This window comes from Panulirus ornatus, chromosome 9, assembly GCF_036320965.1.
Source record: "Panulirus ornatus isolate Po-2019 chromosome 9, ASM3632096v1, whole genome shotgun sequence".
In the NCBI taxonomy this organism is placed as follows: Eukaryota; Metazoa; Arthropoda; class Malacostraca; order Decapoda; family Palinuridae; genus Panulirus; species Panulirus ornatus.
This window is the reverse complement of record NC_092232.1, coordinates 13,162,900-13,184,930: the sequence shown is the minus strand read 5'-3', so window position 1 is coordinate 13,184,930 and position 22,031 is coordinate 13,162,900. Positions and strand designations below refer to the sequence as shown.

At 38.7% G+C, this 22,031-nt stretch overlaps 1 protein-coding gene across 3 annotated transcripts in view; it reads right to left on the bottom strand.

The window, feature by feature from the left end:
- Positions 1–5,253: 5,253 nt before the first annotated feature.
- LOC139750226 (uncharacterized Golgi apparatus membrane protein-like protein CG5021) overlaps positions 5,254–22,031 on the bottom strand; it is a 37,158-nt gene continuing 20,380 nt past the window's right edge. For 2 of the 3 annotated variants that reach the window (XM_071664716.1, XM_071664718.1), the window contains 5 exons: positions 14,808–14,962; positions 12,624–12,703; positions 9,201–9,326; positions 8,701–8,841; positions 5,254–6,337 (listed from right to left, as the gene is read on the bottom strand). In XM_071664716.1, the coding sequence (XP_071520817.1) occupies positions 6,281–6,337; positions 8,701–8,841; positions 9,201–9,326; positions 12,624–12,703; positions 14,808–14,962 (559 nt within the window). In that variant the 3' untranslated portion in view covers positions 5,254–6,280. The remainder of the gene's footprint in view (positions 6,338–8,700; positions 8,842–9,200; positions 9,327–12,623; positions 12,704–14,807; positions 14,963–22,031) is intronic. The other variant, XM_071664717.1, reaches the window with a different exon arrangement.

Sequence of the window (22,031 nt, the reverse complement as noted above, 5' to 3'; positions counted from 1 at the left end):
CCCTGACCCTCTCACTTTGCACACCACCCCAACCAAAACACCCTATATCTGCCACTCTGTTATCAAACATTCAACAAAGCTTCAAAATATTCATCCCATCTCCTTCTCACTTCACTACTTGTTATTACCTCCCCATTTGCCCCCTTCACCGATGTTCCCATTTGTTCTCTTGCCTTACGCACTTTATTTACCTCCTTCCAAAACATCTTTTTATTTTCCCTAAAATGTAATAATACTCTCTCACCCCAACTAATTTGCCCTCTTTTTCACTCTTGCACCTTTCTCTTAACCTCCTGGTGCTTTCTTTTATACATCTCCCAGTCATTTGCACTATTTCCCTGCAAAAATTGTCCAAACACCTCTCTCTTCTCTTTCAATAACAGTCTTACTTCTTCATCCCACCATTCTCTACCCTTTCTAATCTGCCCACCTCCCATGCTTCTCATACCACATGCATCTTTTGCACAAACCATCACTGCTTCCCTAAATACATCCCTTCCTCCCCCACTCCCCTTACATCATTTGCTCTCACCTTTTTCCATTCTGCACTCAACCTCTCCTGGTATTTCCTCATGTCTCCTTTCCAAGCTCACTTACTCTCGCCACTCTCTTCTTTTCTGAAAACCTGTACAAATCTTCACCTTCGCCTTCACAAGATAGTGATCAGACATCCCTCCAGCTGCCCCTCTCAGCACATTAGCATCCAGAAGTCTCTCAAACACGCCTATCAATTAACACGTAATCCAATAATGCCCTTTGGCCATCTCTCCTACTCACATATGTATATCTCTCTTTTTAAACCAGGTATTCCCAGTCGCCAGTACTTTTTCAGCATACAAATCCACAAGCTCTTCACCATTAACATTTACAACACTGAACACCCCATGTACACCAATTATACCCTCAACTGCCACATTACTCACCTTTGCATTCAAATCACCCATCACTGTAAACCTGGTCTCGTGCATCAAAGCTGCTAAAACACTCACTAAGCTGATCCCAAAACATTTGCCTCATGATCTTTCTTCTCATAACCAGGTGCATAGGCACCACTTATCACCCATCTCTCTCCATCCACTTTCAGTTTTACCCATATCAATCTAGAGTTTACTTTCTTACACTCTTATCATCACATATTCCCACAACTTCTGCTTCAGGAGGAGTGCTACTTCTTCCTTTGCTCTTGTCCTCTCACTAACCCCTGACTTTACTCCCAAAACATTCCCAAACCACTCTTCCCCTTCCCCTTTTATGAAACTATATAAAAAAGTAGCTAAAGGAGGTGGAATCCTTACCTAGGTTTCACCTGGCTTTGTTTGTAAACATGTGACTGGTAATCAATAAAATATAAATTATTATAAATTATGGTAATTTGTCATAAACTTTTTCTACACAGTTCAGAATATTGTTATCTAGTGCCGATATTAATTATCTACATATTCTGAAAAATATGGAGGATGGGTGAAATAAATGGAAGTTTTACAAAACACAGTCTTTGGTTGAAGGGCAACTGTTTAGTGAATGTTTAATGTTTTTATAGTAGAAGTAGTAAATGAGCATGTTGCTATTGACAGCAGAAAATTCTAAATAATTAACCAGCCTTGGGCATGAAGGGGTTTTGTGATGTGTTGGGCTGTGTCCAGAGTGCAGATGGGAAAGGTTAACATAGTTTCAAAAGATTACCAAAAAAAAAAAACATTGTATTTTTCTACCTTACTCTTAATTATATTGGCATTTTGTTATTTTACTTCACTTACTAAATTTAGCAATATTACTTTATTTTCAGAGCATCAGATTGGGGAAGAGCAGTGTGGTTTCAGAAGTGGTAGAGGATGTGTGGATCAGGTGTTTGCTTTGAAGAATGTATGCGAGAAATACTTATTAAAGCAAATGGATTTGTATGTAGCATTTATGGATCTGGAGAAGGCATATGATAGAGTTGATAGAGATGCTCTGTGGAAGGTATTAAGAATATATGGTGTGGGAGGCAAGTTGTTAGAAGCAGTGAAAAGTTTTTATCGAGGATGTAAGGCATGTGTACGTGTAGGAAGAGAGGAAAGTGATTGGTTCTCAGTGAATGTAGGTTTGCATCAGGGGTGTGTGATGTCTCCATGGTTTAATTTGTTTATGGATGGGGTTGTTAGGGAAGTGAATGCAAGAGTTTTGGAAAGAGGGGCAAGTATGCAGTCTGTTGTGGATGAGAGAGCTTGGGAAGTGAGTCAGTTGTTGTTCACTGATGATACAGCGCTGGTGGCTGATTCATGTGAGAAACTGCAGAAGCTGCTGACTGAGTTTGGTAAAGTGTGTGAAAGAAGAAAGTTAAGAGTAAATGTGAATAAAAGCAAGGTTATTAGGTACAGTGTGGTTGAGGGTCAAGTCAATTGGGAGGTTAGTTTGAATGGAAAAAAACTGAAGTAAAGTGTTTTAGATATCTGGGAGTGGATCTGGCAGCGGATGGAACCATGGAAGTGGAAGTGAATCATAGGGTGGGGAGGGGGCGAAAATTCTGGGAGCCTTGTAGAATGTTTGGAAGTCGAGAACATTATCTCGGAAAGCAAAAATGGGTATGTTTGAAGGAATAGTGGTTCCAACAATGTTGTATGGTTGCGAGGCGTGGGCTATGGATAGAGTTGTGTGCAGGAGGGTGGATGTGCTTGAAATGAGATTTTTGAGGACAATATGTGGTTTGAGGTGGTTTGATCGAGTGAGTAATGTAAGGGTAAGAGAGATGTGTGGAAATAAAAAGAGTGTGGTTGAGAGAGCAGAAGAGGGTGTTTTGAAATGGTTTGGTCACATGGAGAGAATAAGTGAGGAAAGATTGACCAAGAGGATATATGTGTCAGAGGTGGGGGAACAAGGAGAAGTGGGAGACCAAATTGGAGGTGGAAAGATGTAATGAAAAAGATTTTGAGTGATCGGGGCCTGAACATGCAGGAGGGTGAAAGGCGTGCAAGGAATAGAGTGAATTAGAACGATGTGGTATACTGGGGTCGACGTGCTGTCAATGGATTGAACCACGGCATGTTAAGCGTCTGGGGTAAACCATGGAAAGTTCTGTGGGGCCTGGATGTGGAAAGGGAGCTGTGGTTTCGGTGCATTATTACATGACAGCTAGAGACTGAGTGTGAACGAATGGGGCCTTTGTTGTCTTTTCCTAGCACTACCTCGCACACATGAGGGGGGAGGGGGTTGTTATTCCATGTGTGGTGGGGTGGCGATGGGAATAAATAAAGGCAGACAGTATGAAGTATGTACAAGTGCATATATGTATATGTCTGTGTGTGTATATATATGTGTACATTTAGATGTATAGGTATGTATATTTGCGTGTGTGGACGTGTATGTGGGTGGGTTGGGCCATTCTTTCGTCTGTTTCCTTGCGCTACCTCGCTAACGCGGGAGACAGCGACAAAGCAAAATAAATATATACTTCATTTTCATATTTTCGGTCTTGCTCCCTTCAAAGCAAAATTTAAATATTTTTACACATCAGTGTCTTTTAAAAAACAGCTACTCTTTTCTGTGTTATATCCAAGACCAAGACATTTACCTTCCCATTTTATCTTTGTAATTCAATCATGGTGAGGTGCCTGAGGATTGGCGGAATGCGTGCATAGTACCATTGTACAAAGGCAAAGGGGATAAGAGTGAGTGCTCAAATTACAGAGGTAAATTATATGGGAGGGTATTGATTGAGAGGGTGAAGGCATGTACAGAGCATCAGATTGGGGAAGAGCAGTGTGGTTTCAGAAGTGGTAGAGGATGTGTGGATCAGGTGTTTGCTTTGAAGAATGTATGTGAGAAATACTTAGAAAAGCAAATGGATTTGTATGTAGCATTTATGGATCTGGAGAAGGCATATGATAAGAGTTGATAGAGATGCTCTGTGGAAGGTATTAAGAATATATGGTGTGGGAGGCAAGTTGTTAGAAGCAGTGAAAAGTTTTTATCGAGGATGTAAGGCATGTGTACGTGTAGGAAGAGAGGAAAGTGATTGGTTCTCAGTGAATGTAGGTTTGCGGCAGGGGTGTGTGATGTCTCCATGGTTGTTTAATTTGTTTATGGATGGGGTTGTTAGGGAGGTGAATGCAAGAGTTTTGGAAAGAGGGGCAAGTATGAAGTCTGTTGTGGATGAGAGAGCTTGGGAAGTGAGTCAGTTGTTGTTCGCTGATGATACAGCGCTGGTGGCTGATTCATGTGAGAAACTGCAGAAGCTGGTGACTGAGTTTGGTAAAGTGTGTGGAAGAAGAAAGTTAAGAGTAAATGTGAATAAGAGCAAGGTTATTAGGTACAGTAGGGTTGAGGGTCAAGTCAATTGGGAGGTGAGTTTGAATGGAGAAAAACTGGAGGAAGTGAAGTGTTTTAGATATCTGGGAGTGGATCTGGCAGCAGATGGAAGCGGAAGTGGATCATAGGGTGGGGGAGGGGGTGAAAATTCTGGGAGCCTTGAAGAATGTGTGGAAGTCGAGAACATTATCTCGGAAAGCAAAAATGGGTATGTTTGAAGGAATAGTGGTTCCAACAATGTTGTATGGTTGCGAGGCGTGGGCTATGGATAGAGTTGTGCGCAGGAGGATGGATGTGCTGGAAATGAGATGTTTGAGGACAATGTGTGGTGTGAGGTGGTTTGATCGAGTAAGTAACGTAAGGGTAAGAGAGATGTGTGGAAATAAAAAGAGCATGGTTGAGAGAGCAGAAGAGGGTGTTTTGAAATGGTTTGGGCACATGGAGAGAATGAGTGAGGAAAGATTGACCAAGAGGATATATGTGCCGGAGGTGGAGGGAATGAGGAGAAGAGGGAGACCAAATTGGAGGTGGAAAGATGGAGTGAAAAAGATTTTGTGTGATCGGGGCCTGAACATGCAGGAGGGTGAAAGGAGGGCAAGGAATAGAGTGAATTGGAGCGATGTGGTATACCGGGGTTGACGTGCTGTCAGTGGATTGAATCAAGGCATGTGAAGCGTCTGGGGTAAACCATGGAAAGCTGTGTAGGTATGTATAGTTGCGTGTGTGGACGTATGTATATACATGTGTATGGGGGTGGGTTGGGCCATTTCTTTCGTCTGTTTCCTTGCGCTACCTCGCAAACGCGGGAGGGGGGAAAAAAAAAAAAAAAAAAAAATTGTCATGTCAATAACTTTCATACAGCATAATAAGACTTTCTGCTCCTAAGAGTACCTCTACTATCCAACACTGTGTTATCAAAGAATATCTATTTTAGATATAATTTTAGGAAAACAAATGAAAGAGGTCTTTTAAAGAAATTTTTACATTAGTTACACAAGACTGTAACTTTTTCAAACATACAAAATTTCTTAAAATATATATATATATAAATATATATAACATCAACCTATCAAACCATCCTATTTTAGATGTATGAAACTGAAGATATGGGCATGAAGAAATGTTTTCTAATTAAATATGGAATGCAATAAATCAAACGACTACACATGGCATGTTACTGTTGCGAGTATGTGCAGAATTTGTCATATGGCAATCCTAGACCAGACCAGCAAAGTTATCACTCTAAGGAGAACAGTAACCCATTCAAGCACACACAATAGAAAATATTTGGTTTTCTCCGTGGTCAACTATTAGCACACAACATTTATAAAGAAACTTGTACCAGCTGAATAAAATGCCAGAAACTGTATAAACCTATTGTAGGCCTGACTAGCAACCCTATCTTCCATGAAAGGTTTCCTTATAATTTACTAAATAACTTTGAACAAAAGAAAGATTAAAAATTTAACTCTAGTGCAATATTGGAAAACAGTAATGAAAATAAACGAACAATTCTTATAATGTTCACATATACATTTTTTAACACTCTTCTGACATATAGCAAGCAAACGGGCAACAATAAACATATCAAAACATTGTGCTTCATTTTCCCACCATATAACTAACTACATAAGATATAAATGGTAGCCGTAATGTGTTTGTATGTACATATATGACAGTACATCAGCCATGTACTCCATTAAACCAAGTTATGCATGGTCCAAATTTCTAACTTCAACATGTTACATTATATAATGCTTGAAGATGATACGTATATAATTACATTCTCCCTCTTTACACATCATTGGCATCTTGCTCCAAGTTCCATTAGCAAGAATATGGTTCAACAACTAGACCTACAATAGCAAAATGAAACAATACTAATTGTTGGCTTTGCACAATATCAAAAAAGTACACTAAAGTTGATGAACATGTAAGCACTTAAAATTTAAGACTCTCGTAACTCTTCATAACTTCTATGATTTCTAAGCCTTCACACTGTGCTACCTGAAGCTGTCGTCGGTGGTGTTCGTGTGAACATGTTGGTGACCTGAAAAATGGCAAAATCTTACTAACATCCTGATCCAATTACATCCAACTACTGCAGCTCAAAAATAAACATAATATTCTAAACATGAGAAAGAAGGGGTATGGATTTGTTAAAAAAGATAACCAACAAATGTCTGCCTACAATGTAAGGAAAATATTTTATGCATCACATATTCTAATGAGTGCACAGGAAAAGACAAGAGTAATAGGGGAGAAAGGACTCTGGTTTTGATGCATTTATACATGATTGCTAAAGAGTGGATGTTACAGAGCCAGGCCATTCTTTGTATGTTCCTGGCACTCATGCATGTAAAATATCACATATAGAAACTACAGTAATACATAGTGTATAATTTAGTGTGTGTAGCATAATTTTGCATACATCCATGTTGTTCACCAGCAATATTGCGCCTGTGTAAGAAATCTATTAGTTAAGTGTGTTACAAACCTCCAAATTGTTCCCTTTGTATCTGAAGGTGAGGAAGGATAAGCCTATACATGCCAACCCAGCCATACCCCTCCTCACAATTATTTTTAGAATATGTAGTGGATTGAGGTATTTCTAAATATATTTGTGTTATTTTACTTGCAAAACTATGCTTGTGAAAGGTATGACACAAAGTTCAAGTTCAATAAGAGAAACACTTCCATATTCTCATTGGGAACTGTCAAACATGGCAACTGCACCCTTTCTGACTGTTGACTCAGCAGTATTAATTGAGAGGGTGAAGGCATGTACACAGCATCAGATTGGGGAAGAGCAGTGTGGTTTCAGAAGTGGTAGATGTGTGGATCAGGTGTTTGCTTTGAAGAATGTATGTGAGACATACTTAGAAAAGCAAATGGGTTTGTATGTAGCATTTATAGAGCAGGAGAAGGCATATGATGGAGTTGATAGAGATGCTAAGTGGAAGGTATTAAGAGTATATGGTGTGGGAGGTAAGTTGCTAGAAGCAGTGAAAAGTTTTTACTGAGGATGTAAGGCATGTGTATGAGTAGGAAAAGAGGAAAGTGATTCGTTCCCAGTGAATGTTGGTTTGCAGCAGGGGTGTGTGATTCCTCCATGGCTGTTTAATTTGTTTATGGATGGGGTTGTTAGGGAGGTGAATGCAAGAGTTTTGAAGAGAGGGGCAAGTATGCAGTCTGTTGTGGATGAGTGGGCTTGGGAAGTGAGTCAGTTGTTGTTCGCTGATGATACAATGCTGGTGGCTGATTCAGGAGAGAAACTGCAAAAGCTGGTGACTGACTTCAGTAAAGTGTGTTTAAGAAGAAAGCTGAGAGTAAATGTGAATAAGAGCAATATGTCTCCCACATTAGCCAGGTTGTGCAAGGAAACAGACAAAAGAATGGCCCAACCCACCCACATGCACATGTATATACATACATGTCCACACACGCAAATATACATACCCATACATCTCAACGTATACATATATATACACACGTCATGTGTAATGCACTGAAACCACAACTACCTATCCACATCCAGGCCCCACAGACCTTTCCATGGTTTACCCCAGATGTTTCACATGCCCTGGTTCAGTCCACTGACAGCACATCGACCCCAATATACCACATCGTTCCAATTCACTCTATTCTTGCATGCCTCTCACCCTCCTGTATGCTGAGGCCCTGATTCCTCAAAATCTTTTTCACTCCATCTTTCCACCTCCAATTTGGTCTCCTGCTTCTTCTTGTTCCCTCTACCTCTGACACATATATCCTCATTGTCAATTTTTCTTCACTCAGCCTCTACATATGTCCAAACCATTCCAACACCCTCTCTGCTCTCTTAACCACACTCTCTTTATTTCCACACATCTCTCTTATCCTTTTATTACTTACTCAATCACACCACCTCACACCACATACTGTCCTCAACCATTTCATTTCCAACACATCCACCCTCCTCCATACAAGCCCATGCCTTGCAACCATATAGCATTGTTAGAACTACTATTACTTCAAACATCCATTTTTGCTCCCCGAGATAATATTCTCACCTTCCACATTCTTCATTGCTCCTAGAACCTTCACTCCCTCCCTCACGCTGTGATCACTTCTGCTTCCATGGTTCCATTTGCTGCTAAGTCCACTTTCAGATATATAATACACTTCACTTCCTACAATTTTTCTCCATTCAAACTTACATCCTAATTAACTTGTTCCTCAACCCTCCTTTCACACACTTTTCAAAACTCAGTCACCAACTTCTGTTGACACACTGATAGATGAAGGAAAAATGGAACACTAAACATAAATTAATAAATTTGACCTTAAATTTACCTTTAAATAGACATATCATAAACAAATTTAGTTGTTTCAGCACTTCTTTGAATGGTCCACGTAATGATATGCACTTACATTGCTCACCATCTGCTTCTGAACTATTCCTGTTGCCATATTCTTAAAAGACTGTGTAATGCTCTCAGACTTTCCAATCTTACAACGGATGTAACCATACAAATTGCTACCAGTTAAGGTAAGTGCAATCAGTACAACCATCTGAAACATGAACCATATAATGTAAGGGATATAAGAAGGCACACAAATTTATATGATGACATGGCAGTCAATATGAATCCATGCATAAAAAGACTATCAAAATGAATTTGCGCAATCACTTTGCCATAATGTATGATCTTTACATAAAAAGAAAAAATGAAAGGATGTTCTTACTATTAATTCTGTAGACTTTGAAATATAAACTTAAGAAATCTACATTTTGCAGGGAGTTATCTTCAATAACAAAATCTACCACTGATGAGTTAAACTCACATATGATATATCATGGAAGGAGAATTAAGGAAAAATACACAAATATGGTAAAATGCACTTGACTAACTATGGAAAAGTATACTCACAGCCCATTTGAATTGCAAGAAAAACAATGCAACTAGGAGAAGCATGGACCAGATAACTGGGAAGGCAACCAGGGAGACCCAAAATGTACGCACTTCAGTTTGTGACACTCGGCCCTGAAGACCACCCTAGCATCAGGCAAAGTCATGTTATGGATACACTTCTCTATCTAGCTCATTCACAAAGTCTTATCCTAACTATTACTAAAGTAATATTTATCTTGGAAAAATTCCAAATCATGGCATGCTTCCTTCTATTAACCCATTCACTGCAGGGTGCTACAAGAGCAATACCAAAATAACTTTTACACTGACTGTGGGGTGCAGCAATAGCAACACCCTCTTAAATTTTGCACCTGAGATATTGGCAGGAGTAAAATGGTGATAGTATTATGAAATGGCAACACATGAAAGTGATGCCAAACAATGTGCCAATTGTTTCTGAGCATAGGGTTCGAAGCCATCAAAATGTTGGAGGAGAGAGTACGATATCCGCTTGTTGCCAAATCAGCTTTGGCCACTGTCTGCCCACTTTAAACCGAGGGTATAGGTAATTTACGAACTTGAGATCCTGATGAATTCAGTGAGCTACAAAGTGAAGAATAAACAGAGGAAAGTGAAACATGATCCTGATGTATATAGAAAACAAAAATGGACTTGGGAGATCAGCTGGTAGTGGCTATCCAAGAAATTACTGAAAAATGAAATGGATACATATGTAATCAAAATAAATTTTTAACTGAAACTAAGCCTCTGAAGAAAGGCATTAAACAGACAAAGAAATAGCTTAACATAGCTGATTCTGGTGTTGTCAGAAGATAGAAACAGTGTACAGTGTTTATGAAATAAGTACAGCCTTTTCATTTTTCTGACATATACTTTTTTCCCATGGTTACATATTCTATATAATATAATCATACTAGATATAAAACTGACATACAAGTAAATGTCTGAAATAATTTTCTCAGAAAGATGTTTCATTAAACTCCATTTTAATGGTAATGTATATGCATGAAAAACAGGTATTCATACAAACAATTTGTATTAATGCAAACACTAAAGAGCCAAAATGTATTAGTATAATAAAAGTAAAACAAATTAATATGAGGAAAGGGAAACCTCAGAACAATCATGTCTAGCGACGTTAATGGGAATTTCCCTCATACACAAGCTAGCTTTGACCCTTCCTCCAGGTTGGGGAAGTTACTGAAATATGTCTTTTTTTAACTCAAAGATAAGTACTCTACCAATATCTAGTTAAGATATGAAATAATTACCCTTATAATTTATTGAAATCTCTCCACTCACACAGGTGTATCTTTATATCTACAGCAGGTTGCAATGAATGGGTTAATATCTACCATAACCATGATCAGGAAATAATCCTGACAAGGGTTTGATCCCAGGCCAATAAATCCAAGAACGGTTCTCTTACTGTTTAGCCAGTATGACTAAATAGGTTTATTTCAAATTATTTTTCTTTGCAAAGGCTTACAAAATTAACCCATAATATTTGTAAATAAGCACTTGATGAAATACTTATTAACCTATTTCATAGAAGCTACTCCTCCAACATTAAGTGGTTAGAGACAAAGGTGGAATCTCCCTACATATCAATCATACCCATACCTTTTAGTGTTTGAGAACCAGTAATAATACTCAACATATCTGAGAGAAATTCTGCATACTGATTTGGCATGTATTAAGAATAAAATGTGTTAAAAGTAATTCAATCAACCCATCATTAATTTTTGACTATGAAAAGGCAACAGCATACAAAACATTTTTGCCAATAACATCGTTTATTTAATCCAATTACTGTCTCTCGTGCATGAATCTGGTTGAAACAGAGTCTCCTTGATGTTTAATATACATGTCAACATAGTCTAATGTAACAGATGAAATAACTGCGCTCAACAATCTGCTTACAAAATTTACTTCCACAGAAAAAAGAATAATATAAAATACTTGAATAAGAAAGGTTCCTTAATAATTAAGCCAACCAATGGATATAAAGGTAGAGAAAAAGAAGGGGTTAGTCATAAAATACAGGTTATCCATAATGACAAAACTCATCTCTATCCATAGGTGTAAAAATTTGCTCTTATAATGCAAGAAGATGTAGACACTAATGCAACTGCTAATAATCTACTCTTGTGAGTAAGCTGCCACAAGTAAAATTTTGATATTCTAGACCAGTTGGAAAGGTTTGGGGTATTAGTACCTTCTTTTTGTTTCTTTCCCTAATATCACTTTCCTGAAGTGGAAAAGATTAGCAAGCATGAAAAAAAATCTGGATAAAAGATGAGATATTAACACATACATAAGAATTGCATTGGTGACAAGACTTGAGTGTTAATTTGCCATATAGTTCAAATAAACTTTTCGGGGTAAAGTTTAATTATTCATTTCTCAAAAATTCTGAAACAAAATAAGAATTTTTTGGGACAAAATATGGCATTTTTCTGCATATGACTCAAATCTAAATTTTGCAAGAATGATTTTAACATTCCTAATTTTTCTAGGTGTTCACTTTCTTGCTAAGAAAAAGCAATTCCTGAGATCTCAGATAACACTACATGTTTTGAGGTCTGAATGCAGTCAGATATAAGATTAATAATACAGATTTCTTTTTTGGGAGAAGGATAATAATGTGCAAAGAACAAGAGAACAAATAGGATCAGAGAAGGGGGGCAAACGGAGAAGTGGTAACAGGTAATGATGAAGTTAAGAGGAGATGGAGTGAGAATTCTTAAGTACTGTTGAATATGTTTGATAATAGGGTGGCAGATGTAGGGTGTTTGGGTTGGGGTGGTATGCAGACAGAGTAAGAGAGTCATGGAGAGTGGTTTGGTAAAGAGAGAAGAGGTGATCAAAGCCCTATGTAAGATAAAATGTGGCAAGGTGGTTGGAGTGGACGGTACTGCGGTTGAATTTCTTATGAAAGGGGACGAGTGCATTGTTGATCAGCTGGTAAGGATTTTCGGTATGTGTGGATCATGGTGTGGTGACTGGGGTCAACATGCTGTCAATGGACTGAACCAGGCCATGTAAAATGCCTGGGATAAACCATGGAAAGTTCTGTGGAGCCTGAATCAAGATAGGAAGCTGCAGTTTTGGCGCATTACACATGACAGCTAAAGAATGAGTGTAAGCAGATGTAGCCTTTTTTTTGTCTGTTTCCTGATGCTATGGGGTGATGATGCTATTTCCTGTGGGATGGGGTGGTGCTGGGAATGGATTTATGAATATATGACACCTAGGGAACGGATGTGAAGGAGTGAATGCAGCCCTGGTGTTTCTGGTGTTGCATTAGGAGGCACTCAGTTATGAAAAAAATATAGTTTCCTTTTTATATGTATATCTATTTAAATCTGGTTAGCTAAAACGGTTGCGGAGAAAAACATACAGTTACTAGTTACTTACTTTTCGGGCTTCAAACACCCAATGGCTCTTGCCTTCATCATCTATGTAATTCCACCAACGAAGCCCAACCATCAGGCGTCCTCACATAGAAACAGTACAGACCAGCATTAATTCTTGAATCTTACAAAACTATATTGCCTTTTTATGTGGCACAATACATTCTTAAATTTTTTCCCACAGAAATAAGACTGATGCCCTATGTAAAGCGTAGAATGAGAGCTTTAGTTTAACAAGATCATTAAGCTCTGATATGTATACAGTATTTCTGTGCACCTAATCCAGTTCTTTAATAATGGTATGGTGAACATTACTGTGCTATTTACAATCAAACTGTAAATGATGGTATCCTTAAAACATCTCAGCTAAATCTACTCTCATCTGCATTAGATATGTGACTTATGTGCCTCTAATACAACATCATGACTGTTCATGGATCCTTGGAGAGAAGAAAAAAAGATAAATCCCTTTATGATCTGTAATTTACCACTTAAAATATGTACATTTCCCTCAGTCATGTGAGAAAAAGAAAAAAATTAATTAATTTTCATTATAAATAGGCCAATTTAACAATCATTACTTGTGTAACTCTACTGGAACACAAAACAGAAATGTATATGAAGAAGTACAAAAAAAGTTATCTATTGAAAACAAAGCCCTACTGGAAAAATAAGAGTATTTGCTCGCGGGGGGTAAAACACCATTATATTCCGTTAAACAGGGTGAGTCTATCTTTGATGACACCAAACAGGCATACAGAAACATCACTGGTGTGGAGGTGTGGGTGACAACCAATGCCCATCAACCCTCATTACTCACTATCCACTTAACTTCTTAGATGCCACAACCTTGAGAAAAGTGTGGAGCACTACAGGATATACCAAAAAGATATCACAAAGAATATACGAGAAAACTGTTCTATAAACTGCCCGGAGAAATAAATCTGCATAGAACAACTACAAATTTTTTTTATATGAAACTCGATTTGAGGTGAGGTGTCTTCAAATGAACCCATGATTGATGTAAAGAGCCTGGCCCTAACATTCAGCGAAAACCTTGCAGGTACCAGTTAGTAGGTAGGTGCTTTAATCTGCCATGGGGTGGGGCTGGTACACAACACTCACTACATATACTGCTTGTTTAGAATAAAATGTCCTCTACCATCTCATATGTTCCACAGCTGTTTACCCTGGGTTTCTCAGGAACCAATCTTAACCATCAATTCTATATAGTACATGGCAATTTATCGAAGGGTCTCTAAAATTTGGTCAAAATGTGAGCCAAGAGTCTGTGTATTATTCATAACCAAAGTGGCCCCCCACCACCACCACCAAGATTCTACAAGGAACAGTTCCATAAAGAACTGCAAGGATTCTCCCTGAGCAGATTTCCCAAACAATCCTACTTTGGTAATATGGGTATACCTATACAGGGACGGGAGCCTTAGGGCTCAGGGTCTGTCTTCCTTTGTATCTCCTGTGCTATGTAAGAATGGGAGGCCAATGGGCCATACACAAGAGTTATGGCTACTATTACACTGAAAAAATCTCAAGCCAATCTAGCTAAAACTACTGATAATAAAACATTCAACAGGAAAACAATTAATCAAAATTCCACTCAAAACACATAAAAGAACAATTCTTATGCAAAAATCTATATACAGTACCATTATAAATGATACCAAGGGTGTAGAACAAGCATTTATGTCATTCCCTGTACCAAAACACAGAACTACTTTTTAGTTAGTTTGCCTATGATCACCAAAAATAAGATCAAAGTGCATGTAAATCAATAAGAAAATCAAAAAACATGATACACTTAAAGCAAAGGACTTAAAAACTGTAAACTGAGGAAAGCAGGAACAAAAAACAGTACCACACCGCATAATTGGAAACTAATGATATCATAGTCATCAGGAGGTTGCTGTATGGTTGTTGGGTCTCTATGAATGAGTTTTAATTAGCCTCATATCTAACAAGATGGTCAAAGAGGGTGAATTTCTGGTAATACAGTGTTTTGACCCCCTATGGAACAACAGCTCTTTTTAATGCTTATAGGGCTCAATCTGGGGAAAGGAAATAATGACAGGTACCAAAAAAGTAAAAAAGTTACATCTTACACCAATTAAATCAAATCTTGAAGCAAATATAGCTTTCAAGAATTTCACACTAAATGATATGCTCTTACCTGTGACATTCTTGACAGTCCAAAAGTCCATTGACAGAAGTATGACAATGGTTATGAAGGAACCGATGAAGCCACTGCTGAACCACCCACACAACTCATAAACTACTAATGCAGCCGTACGGAACAGAAGATGGAACAATGTAACCACTGGATGCCTACGAATCAAAGAAATTTTCACTTTCAAGTGTTTTCCATTCACCTTTTAAACTAAATTCTGTGTTTCAACCTTTTAAACACAAACAGCTGATTACATGAGTGTGAACTAGCTGCTTGAACATATAAATGGAATACAATGACCTGAAGAGATGAACTTTTTCATACTGATTAACACAACAATTTACATCAATCAGAGAGAAAAGTGAAAAACGGCATATACCAGCAGAATCAAGGCATGTGAAGCGTCTGGGGTAAACCATGGAAAGCTGTGTAGGTATGTATATTTGCGTGTGTGGACGTATGTATATACATGTGTATGGGGGGGGGGGTTGGGCCATTTCTTTCGTCTGTTTCCTTGCGCTACCTCGCAAACGCGGGAGACAGCGACAAAGTATAATAAATAAAATATAAATAACCAGCAGATCCTGATCTAGAGATTTATGCTGGAGAGCATCCTGGCAAATTTCCTTCCTAATCTGAGCTACTGTCTGCATGACTATGTTGTCAAACTTTGAGTTTTATCATACCCTTTGTTTCTCACTTTCATAAATAATCATTTGAATATGTCTAAAATTCAAATCTCAGAACTACAGAATAAGTAACAAGTTGAATGAAAAGGAATACAAAAGAACTCAAACAGCAATAGATCACTGGATCCCTTTGAGGCTGTTTGTGAAAGCAGAACAAATATGAAAATCATAGATCAGTTTGTAAGAGTATATGTACAAATCAAAAATGGGAATATATTACACCTTTTCATGTGGGTAAGAAGGTGCAATAAGTTAGTCAAGAATTTGAAGAGAAATATTCATCAAGTCAATTCTTAAATGAATCTATGGTACTGCCTACTTTCAACCACTCTTAATTTGTATTTCATTCCATATGTTAACAATCCTGTTGAAGAAATAGTATCTTATCTAATATTAGGTTATAAGTCTGCCGATGAGTCTGCAACTATTACTACAAGTGAAATCAGATGAATCTATCCCCAAGTAGTTCGTCAGATCAAGATTATTGAAGCCTTTGATAATTTTAAGAACCTGTATCAAAATTAGCAGATGTTACTAAGTTGGGAAACAAATCTACAACAGAAACTGAACATTTATAGCTTCAAACAAACAGAAAAACCGATGGACCAGTCTCATAAGTGGCAAATGAATTCTAATATCGATAAGTGCGAAGTTTTACATGTCAGTAGTCAACTGAGAAGGCATGCTACAGCATGAATTCTGTTGAGCTGCAAAGGGTAAATGAGGAAAAAGACTTGGAAGCAAACCTCAGGTGATCTGAAGGCAAGTAAACAGTGCACAGAGGCAGTTTAAGGCAAACAAAATTCTTGGATTTATGGGTAAGGCAATGGAATTCAAGTCCAGGGAGGTCATCCTTACTCAAGTGTCTCCATCTCAAATATTGTGTTCAATTTTGTTCACCCTACTTGAGGAAAGACATAAACAGAATGGGGAGAGTACAGAGACAAGCTACCAAGATGATTCCCAGACTAAGAAACAAATCCCAGGGGAAGTAATTAAACAACTTAAATCTTTGTGTGCTAAAAATGGTCTGGTGATTGGGAATACCTGGTTTAAAAAGAGAGATATACGTAAGTATACGTATGTAAGTAGGAAAGATGGCCAGAGAGCTTTATTGGATTATGTGTTGATTGATAGGCGCACGAAAGAGACTTTTGGATGTTAATGTGCTGAGAGGGGCAACTGGAGGGATGTCTGACCATTATCTTGTGGAGGTGAAAGTGAAGATTTGTAGAGGTTTTCAGAAAAGAAGAGAGAATATTGGGGTGAGAAGAGTGGTGAGAGCAAGTGACTTGTGTGAGGAAGTACCAGGAGAGATTGAGCGTAGAATGGAAAAAGGTGAAAGCAAATGACGTAAGGGGAGTGGGGGAGTAGTGGGATGTACTTAGGGAAGCAGTGATGGCTTGTGCAAAAGATGCCTGTGGCATAAGAAAGGTGGGAGGTGAGGAGATTAAAAAGGGTAGTGAGTGGTGGGATGAAGAAGTAAGATTGTTAATGAAAGAGAAGAGAGAGGCATTTGGACAATTTTTGGAGGGAAATTGTGCAGATGACTGGAAATGTATAAAAGAAAGAGGCAGGAGGTCAAGAGAAAGGTGCAAGAGGTGAAAAAGAGGGCAAATGAGAGTTGGGGTGAGAGAGTATCGTTAAATTTTAGGGAGAGTAAAAAGATGTTACAGAAAGAAGTAAATAAAGTGTGTAAGTCAAGAGAACAAATGGTAACATTGGTGAAGGGGCCTAATGGGGAGGTACTAACAAGTAGTGGTGAAGTGAGAAGATGGAGTGAGTACTTTGAAGGTTTGCTGAAAGTTTGATGATAGAGTGGCATATAAATGATGTTTTGGTCAAGATGGTGTGCGAAGTGAGAGGGTAGGGAGAATGGTTTGGTAAACAGAGAAGAGGTAGTGAAAGCTTTGCAGAAGATGAAAGCCGGGCAAGGCAGCGGGTTTGGATGGTATTGCTGTGGAATTTATTAAAATAGGGGGTGACTGTGTTGCTGACTGGTTGGTGAGGACATTCAATATATGTATGGTTCATGTTGAAGTGCCTGAGGATTGGCAAGATCCATGCACAGTGCCATTGTACAAAGGCAAAGGGGATAAAGGTGAGTATTCAAATTACAGAGGTATAAGTTTGCTAAGTATTCCTGGGAAATTATATGGGAGAGTACTGATTGAGAGGGTGAAGGCATGTACAGAGCATCAGATTGGGGAAGAGCAGTGTGGTTTCAGAAGTGGTAGAGGATGTGTGGATCAGGCATTTGCTTTGAAGAATGTATGCGAGAAATACTTAGAAAAACAAATGGATTTGTATGTAGCATTTATGGAACTGGAAAAGGTATATGATAGAGTTGATAGAGATGCCCTGTGGAAGGTATTAAGAGTATATGGTGTGGGAGGTAAGTTGCTAGAAGCAGTGAAAAGTTTTTATCGAGGATGTGAGGCATTTGTACGAGTAGGAAGAGAGAAAAGTGATTGGTTCCCAGTGAATGTCGGTTTGCGGCAGGGGTGCGTGATGTCTCCACGGTTGTTTAATTTGTTTATGGATGGGGAAGGAGGTGAATGCTAGAGTTTTGGAGAGAGGGGCAAGTATGCAGTTTGTTGTTAATGAGAGGGCTTGGGAAGTGAGTCAGTTGTTGTTCACTGATGATACAGCTCTGGTGGCTGATTCAGGTGAAAAACTGCAGGCGTTGGTGACTGAGTTTGGTAAAGTGTGTGAAAGAAGAAAGCTGAGAGTAAATGTGAATAAGAGCAAGGTTATTAGGTTCAGTAGGGTGGAGGGATGAGTCAACTGGGAGGTAAGTTTTAATGGAGAAAAACTGGAGGAAGTGAAGTGTTTTAGATATCTGGGAGTGGATTTAGCAACGGATGGAACCATGGAAGTGGAAGTGAGTCACAGGGTGGGGGAGGGGGTGAAGGTTCTGGAAGCATTGAAGAATGTGTGGAAGGCAAGGATGTTATCTCGGAGAGCAAAAATGGGTATGTTTGAAGGAATAGTGGTTCCAACAATGTTATATGGTTGTGAGGCATGGGCTATAGATAGGGTTGTGCAAAGGAGGGTGGATGTGTTGGAAATGAGATGTATGAGGACAATATGTGGTGTGAGGTGGTTTGATCAAGTAACTAATGAAAGGGTAAGAAAGGTGTGTGGTAATAAAAAGAGTGCGGTTGAGAGAGCAGAAGTGGGTGTATTGAAATGGTTTGGTCACATGGAGAGAATGAGTCAGGAGAGATTGACAAAGAGGATATATGTGTCAGAGGTGGAAAGAACGAGGAGAAGTGGGAGACCAAATTGGAGGTGGAAGGATGGAGTGAGAAAGATTTTGAGCGATCGGGGCCTGAACATATAGGAGGGTGAAAGGCGTGGAGGGAATAAAGTGAATTGGAACGATGTGGTATACTGGGGTGGAAGTGATGTAAATGGATTGAACTGGGGCATGTGAGGCATCTGGGGTAAACCATGGAAAGTTTTGTGGGGCGTAGATGTGGAAAGGGAGCTTGGTTTCGGTGCATTACACATGACAGCTAGAGTGAATTAGAATGAATGTGGCCTTTGTTGTCTTTTCCTAGTGCGTAGGGGGAGGGGGGTGCCATTTCATGTGTGGCTGGTTGGTGACACGAATGGATGAAGGCAGCAAGTATGAATAAACCTAATAACCTTGCCTTCATTCACACCTACTCTGAATTTCCTCCTTTCCCACACTTTCAAACTCAGTAACAACTTCTGTAGTTTCTTTCTCTTGAATCTGCAACCCATGCAACATCATCAACAAATAAGAACTGACACTTCTCAGGCCCTCTCATCCCCTACTGACTGCATACTCACCCCTTTCTCCACACATTTACCTGAACAGCCATGGTAATTACTATCACACACCACTGCTGCAGACTAAACTTCACCTGGAACCACTTACTCTCCACTCTTCCTATTCATACACAGGCCTTATATCCTGATAAAAACTTCTTAATGCATCAGCTTTCCTCCCACACCATATACTCTTAAGACCTTCCACAAAGCACCTCTATCAGTCCTACTGAGTGCTTTCTCTATATCCAATAATGCCACATACAGATCCATCTGTTTCTCTAAGTATATTTCACACACATTCTTTACAAGAAACACCTGATACATAAGTACTATCACTTTTGCAACCACAACGCTCCTCCCTAATATAATGTTCTGAATATGCCTTCACCTCCCAATCAAAACCCTCCCATACAATTTACCAGGTACACTCAACATACTTACACCTCTATAGTTTGAACATTCACATTTATCCTCCTTACCTTTATGTGCTGGCACTATACAGGCATTCTGCTACTCTTGAGGGTCCTCAACATGAGCCATTCATACACTGAAAATCTTTACCAACTAATCCACTTTCTTAATAAATTCAACTACAGTACCATACACTAGCTGCCTTGCCACTCTTCAACTTAAGTAAAGCTTTCAGCACATTTTCTTTCTCTACCAAACCACTCTCCATGACCCTCATTTTGCATAACATCCCAACCCAAACACCCTACATCTGCCACCCTGTGATCAAACATATTCAACAATCCTTCAAAATGCACACTCCATCTTCTCCTCACTTAATTACTATCTACTTCACTAGCAGCTTTACTTCTTCATCCCACCACTTGCACATCTCTCGCACATGCCAGCATTGCCTTCCTGAACATTTCCCATTTCTCACCCACTTCCTTTGCTTCATTCACTCTCACTTTTTGCCATTCCATATTCAATCTTCCTGGTATTTCTTCACACAACTCTCTTTTCCAAGCTCACTTACTCTCTTTTCACTTAGACTGCTTCCTCTTTCCCAAAAACTCTACAAATCTTCACCCTTGCCTCCTCAAAACAGTGATCAGACATCCCGCTAGCGGCCCCTTTCAGAACACTAACATCCAAAAGGTTCCCTTTCACACATCTATCAGTTAATTTGAAATGCAATATTGCCCAATGATCATCTCTCCTATTCATATACGTATAACTTTGTATGTCCCTCTTCTTAAAACTGGTTCTTTTTCAGCACACAACTCCACAAGCTCTTCACCACTTCCATTCACAGTACTGAATACCCCATCCCCCTAATTATATCAACTGCCACATCACTCGCTTTTGCATTTAAATCACCCATTACTCCTACCTAAAAATCCAAGAATTTTTCTACTTTTTAAGTGTTTCTGTGAAAGAATTGCTTAAAAAAGAAAATTTCCCAGAAAACAAAAGGGCTGAACATGAATTTAAACCTTGTAGTGAGTCAAGCAGACATACCTGATAGCACAATTAACATCATTAATAACAACAATCAGACTTATCTAATGACTTCAGAAAACCTTTTTCCTACAAACAACAACACTCCCTACATTTCTGATGATGTTGCCAAACCTCAATGCATGCTACAATCTAGGAATAATACCACTCTTAATGTCTGTATGTTATAGCCAGCTGATTGACCATGCAGCAAGTTGATGTCACTTTTCATATATTGAGGTTGATTTTAATGATTTATTAGCAAGTGTTATCAGTCCTATGTTAGAGGTATAATCGGTATTGAAGTAGCTATTGTCTGATATAAAGTTATATTCTGTCATCTTGCAATAAGCTGCTAAAAGGCCTTTATTTGTCAACTATCTATTACCTAATATGTAACTATAATACACAGGAATTTAAATAGAAACAGACCACTCGGTCCCTTCCAGATTGTTTGTGATTGTGAAAGATATCAGAATCTCACAGATTACAGTGGTAAATGTAGGAAGGCAAACATATAATCTAAAGAGAAAAACCTACAAAATGTTAACAAGACAGTTCTTGATTAGCATAGTTAGCCTATGATCACCAAAAAATAGATTAAAGTGCATGCAAATCAATAAAAAATCAAAAGAACATGATACACATCTGACATATCTGAAGACCAAAAATAAAGGACTTAAAAATTGTAAACTGAGAAAAGTAAAATGTCTTCTTGCTGATGTACAAATAATGTCAGTCATGAACCTGTAGGATGACCAAAAATGAACACAAAATGTAAAATTGAATTGTAAAGAGTAAAGATGATTTTCCTAGGCTTACATGCAAAAACTCTATCCACAGCACTGCTTACTTGATTGTAGGTCTCCAGAGATTGTTACATCCTAGTCTTCCTCATTTACCTTCTACAGTTCAACAATATTCATACCGCAGCTTACCATTCCATTTTTCATACTAATACATAAAATGTCGGGAGTAGACTGAGTGAACAAATGCGGCAATTTTCTGTCTGAATTCCTGGCACTACCCTGTTGAAGCAGAGGGTAGCAATGCTGTTTCCTGTGGGGCAGGGTAGTGCCAGGAATGGATGAAGGTAAGCAAATATGAATATGTACCTGTGTATATATGTACAGAGCATCAGATTGGAGAAGAGCAGTGTGGTTTCAGAAGTGGTAGAGGATGTGTGGATCAGGTGTTTGCTTTGAAGAATGTATGTGAGAAATACTCAGAAAAGCAAATGGATTTGTATGTAGCATTTATGGATCAGGAGAACGCATATGATAGA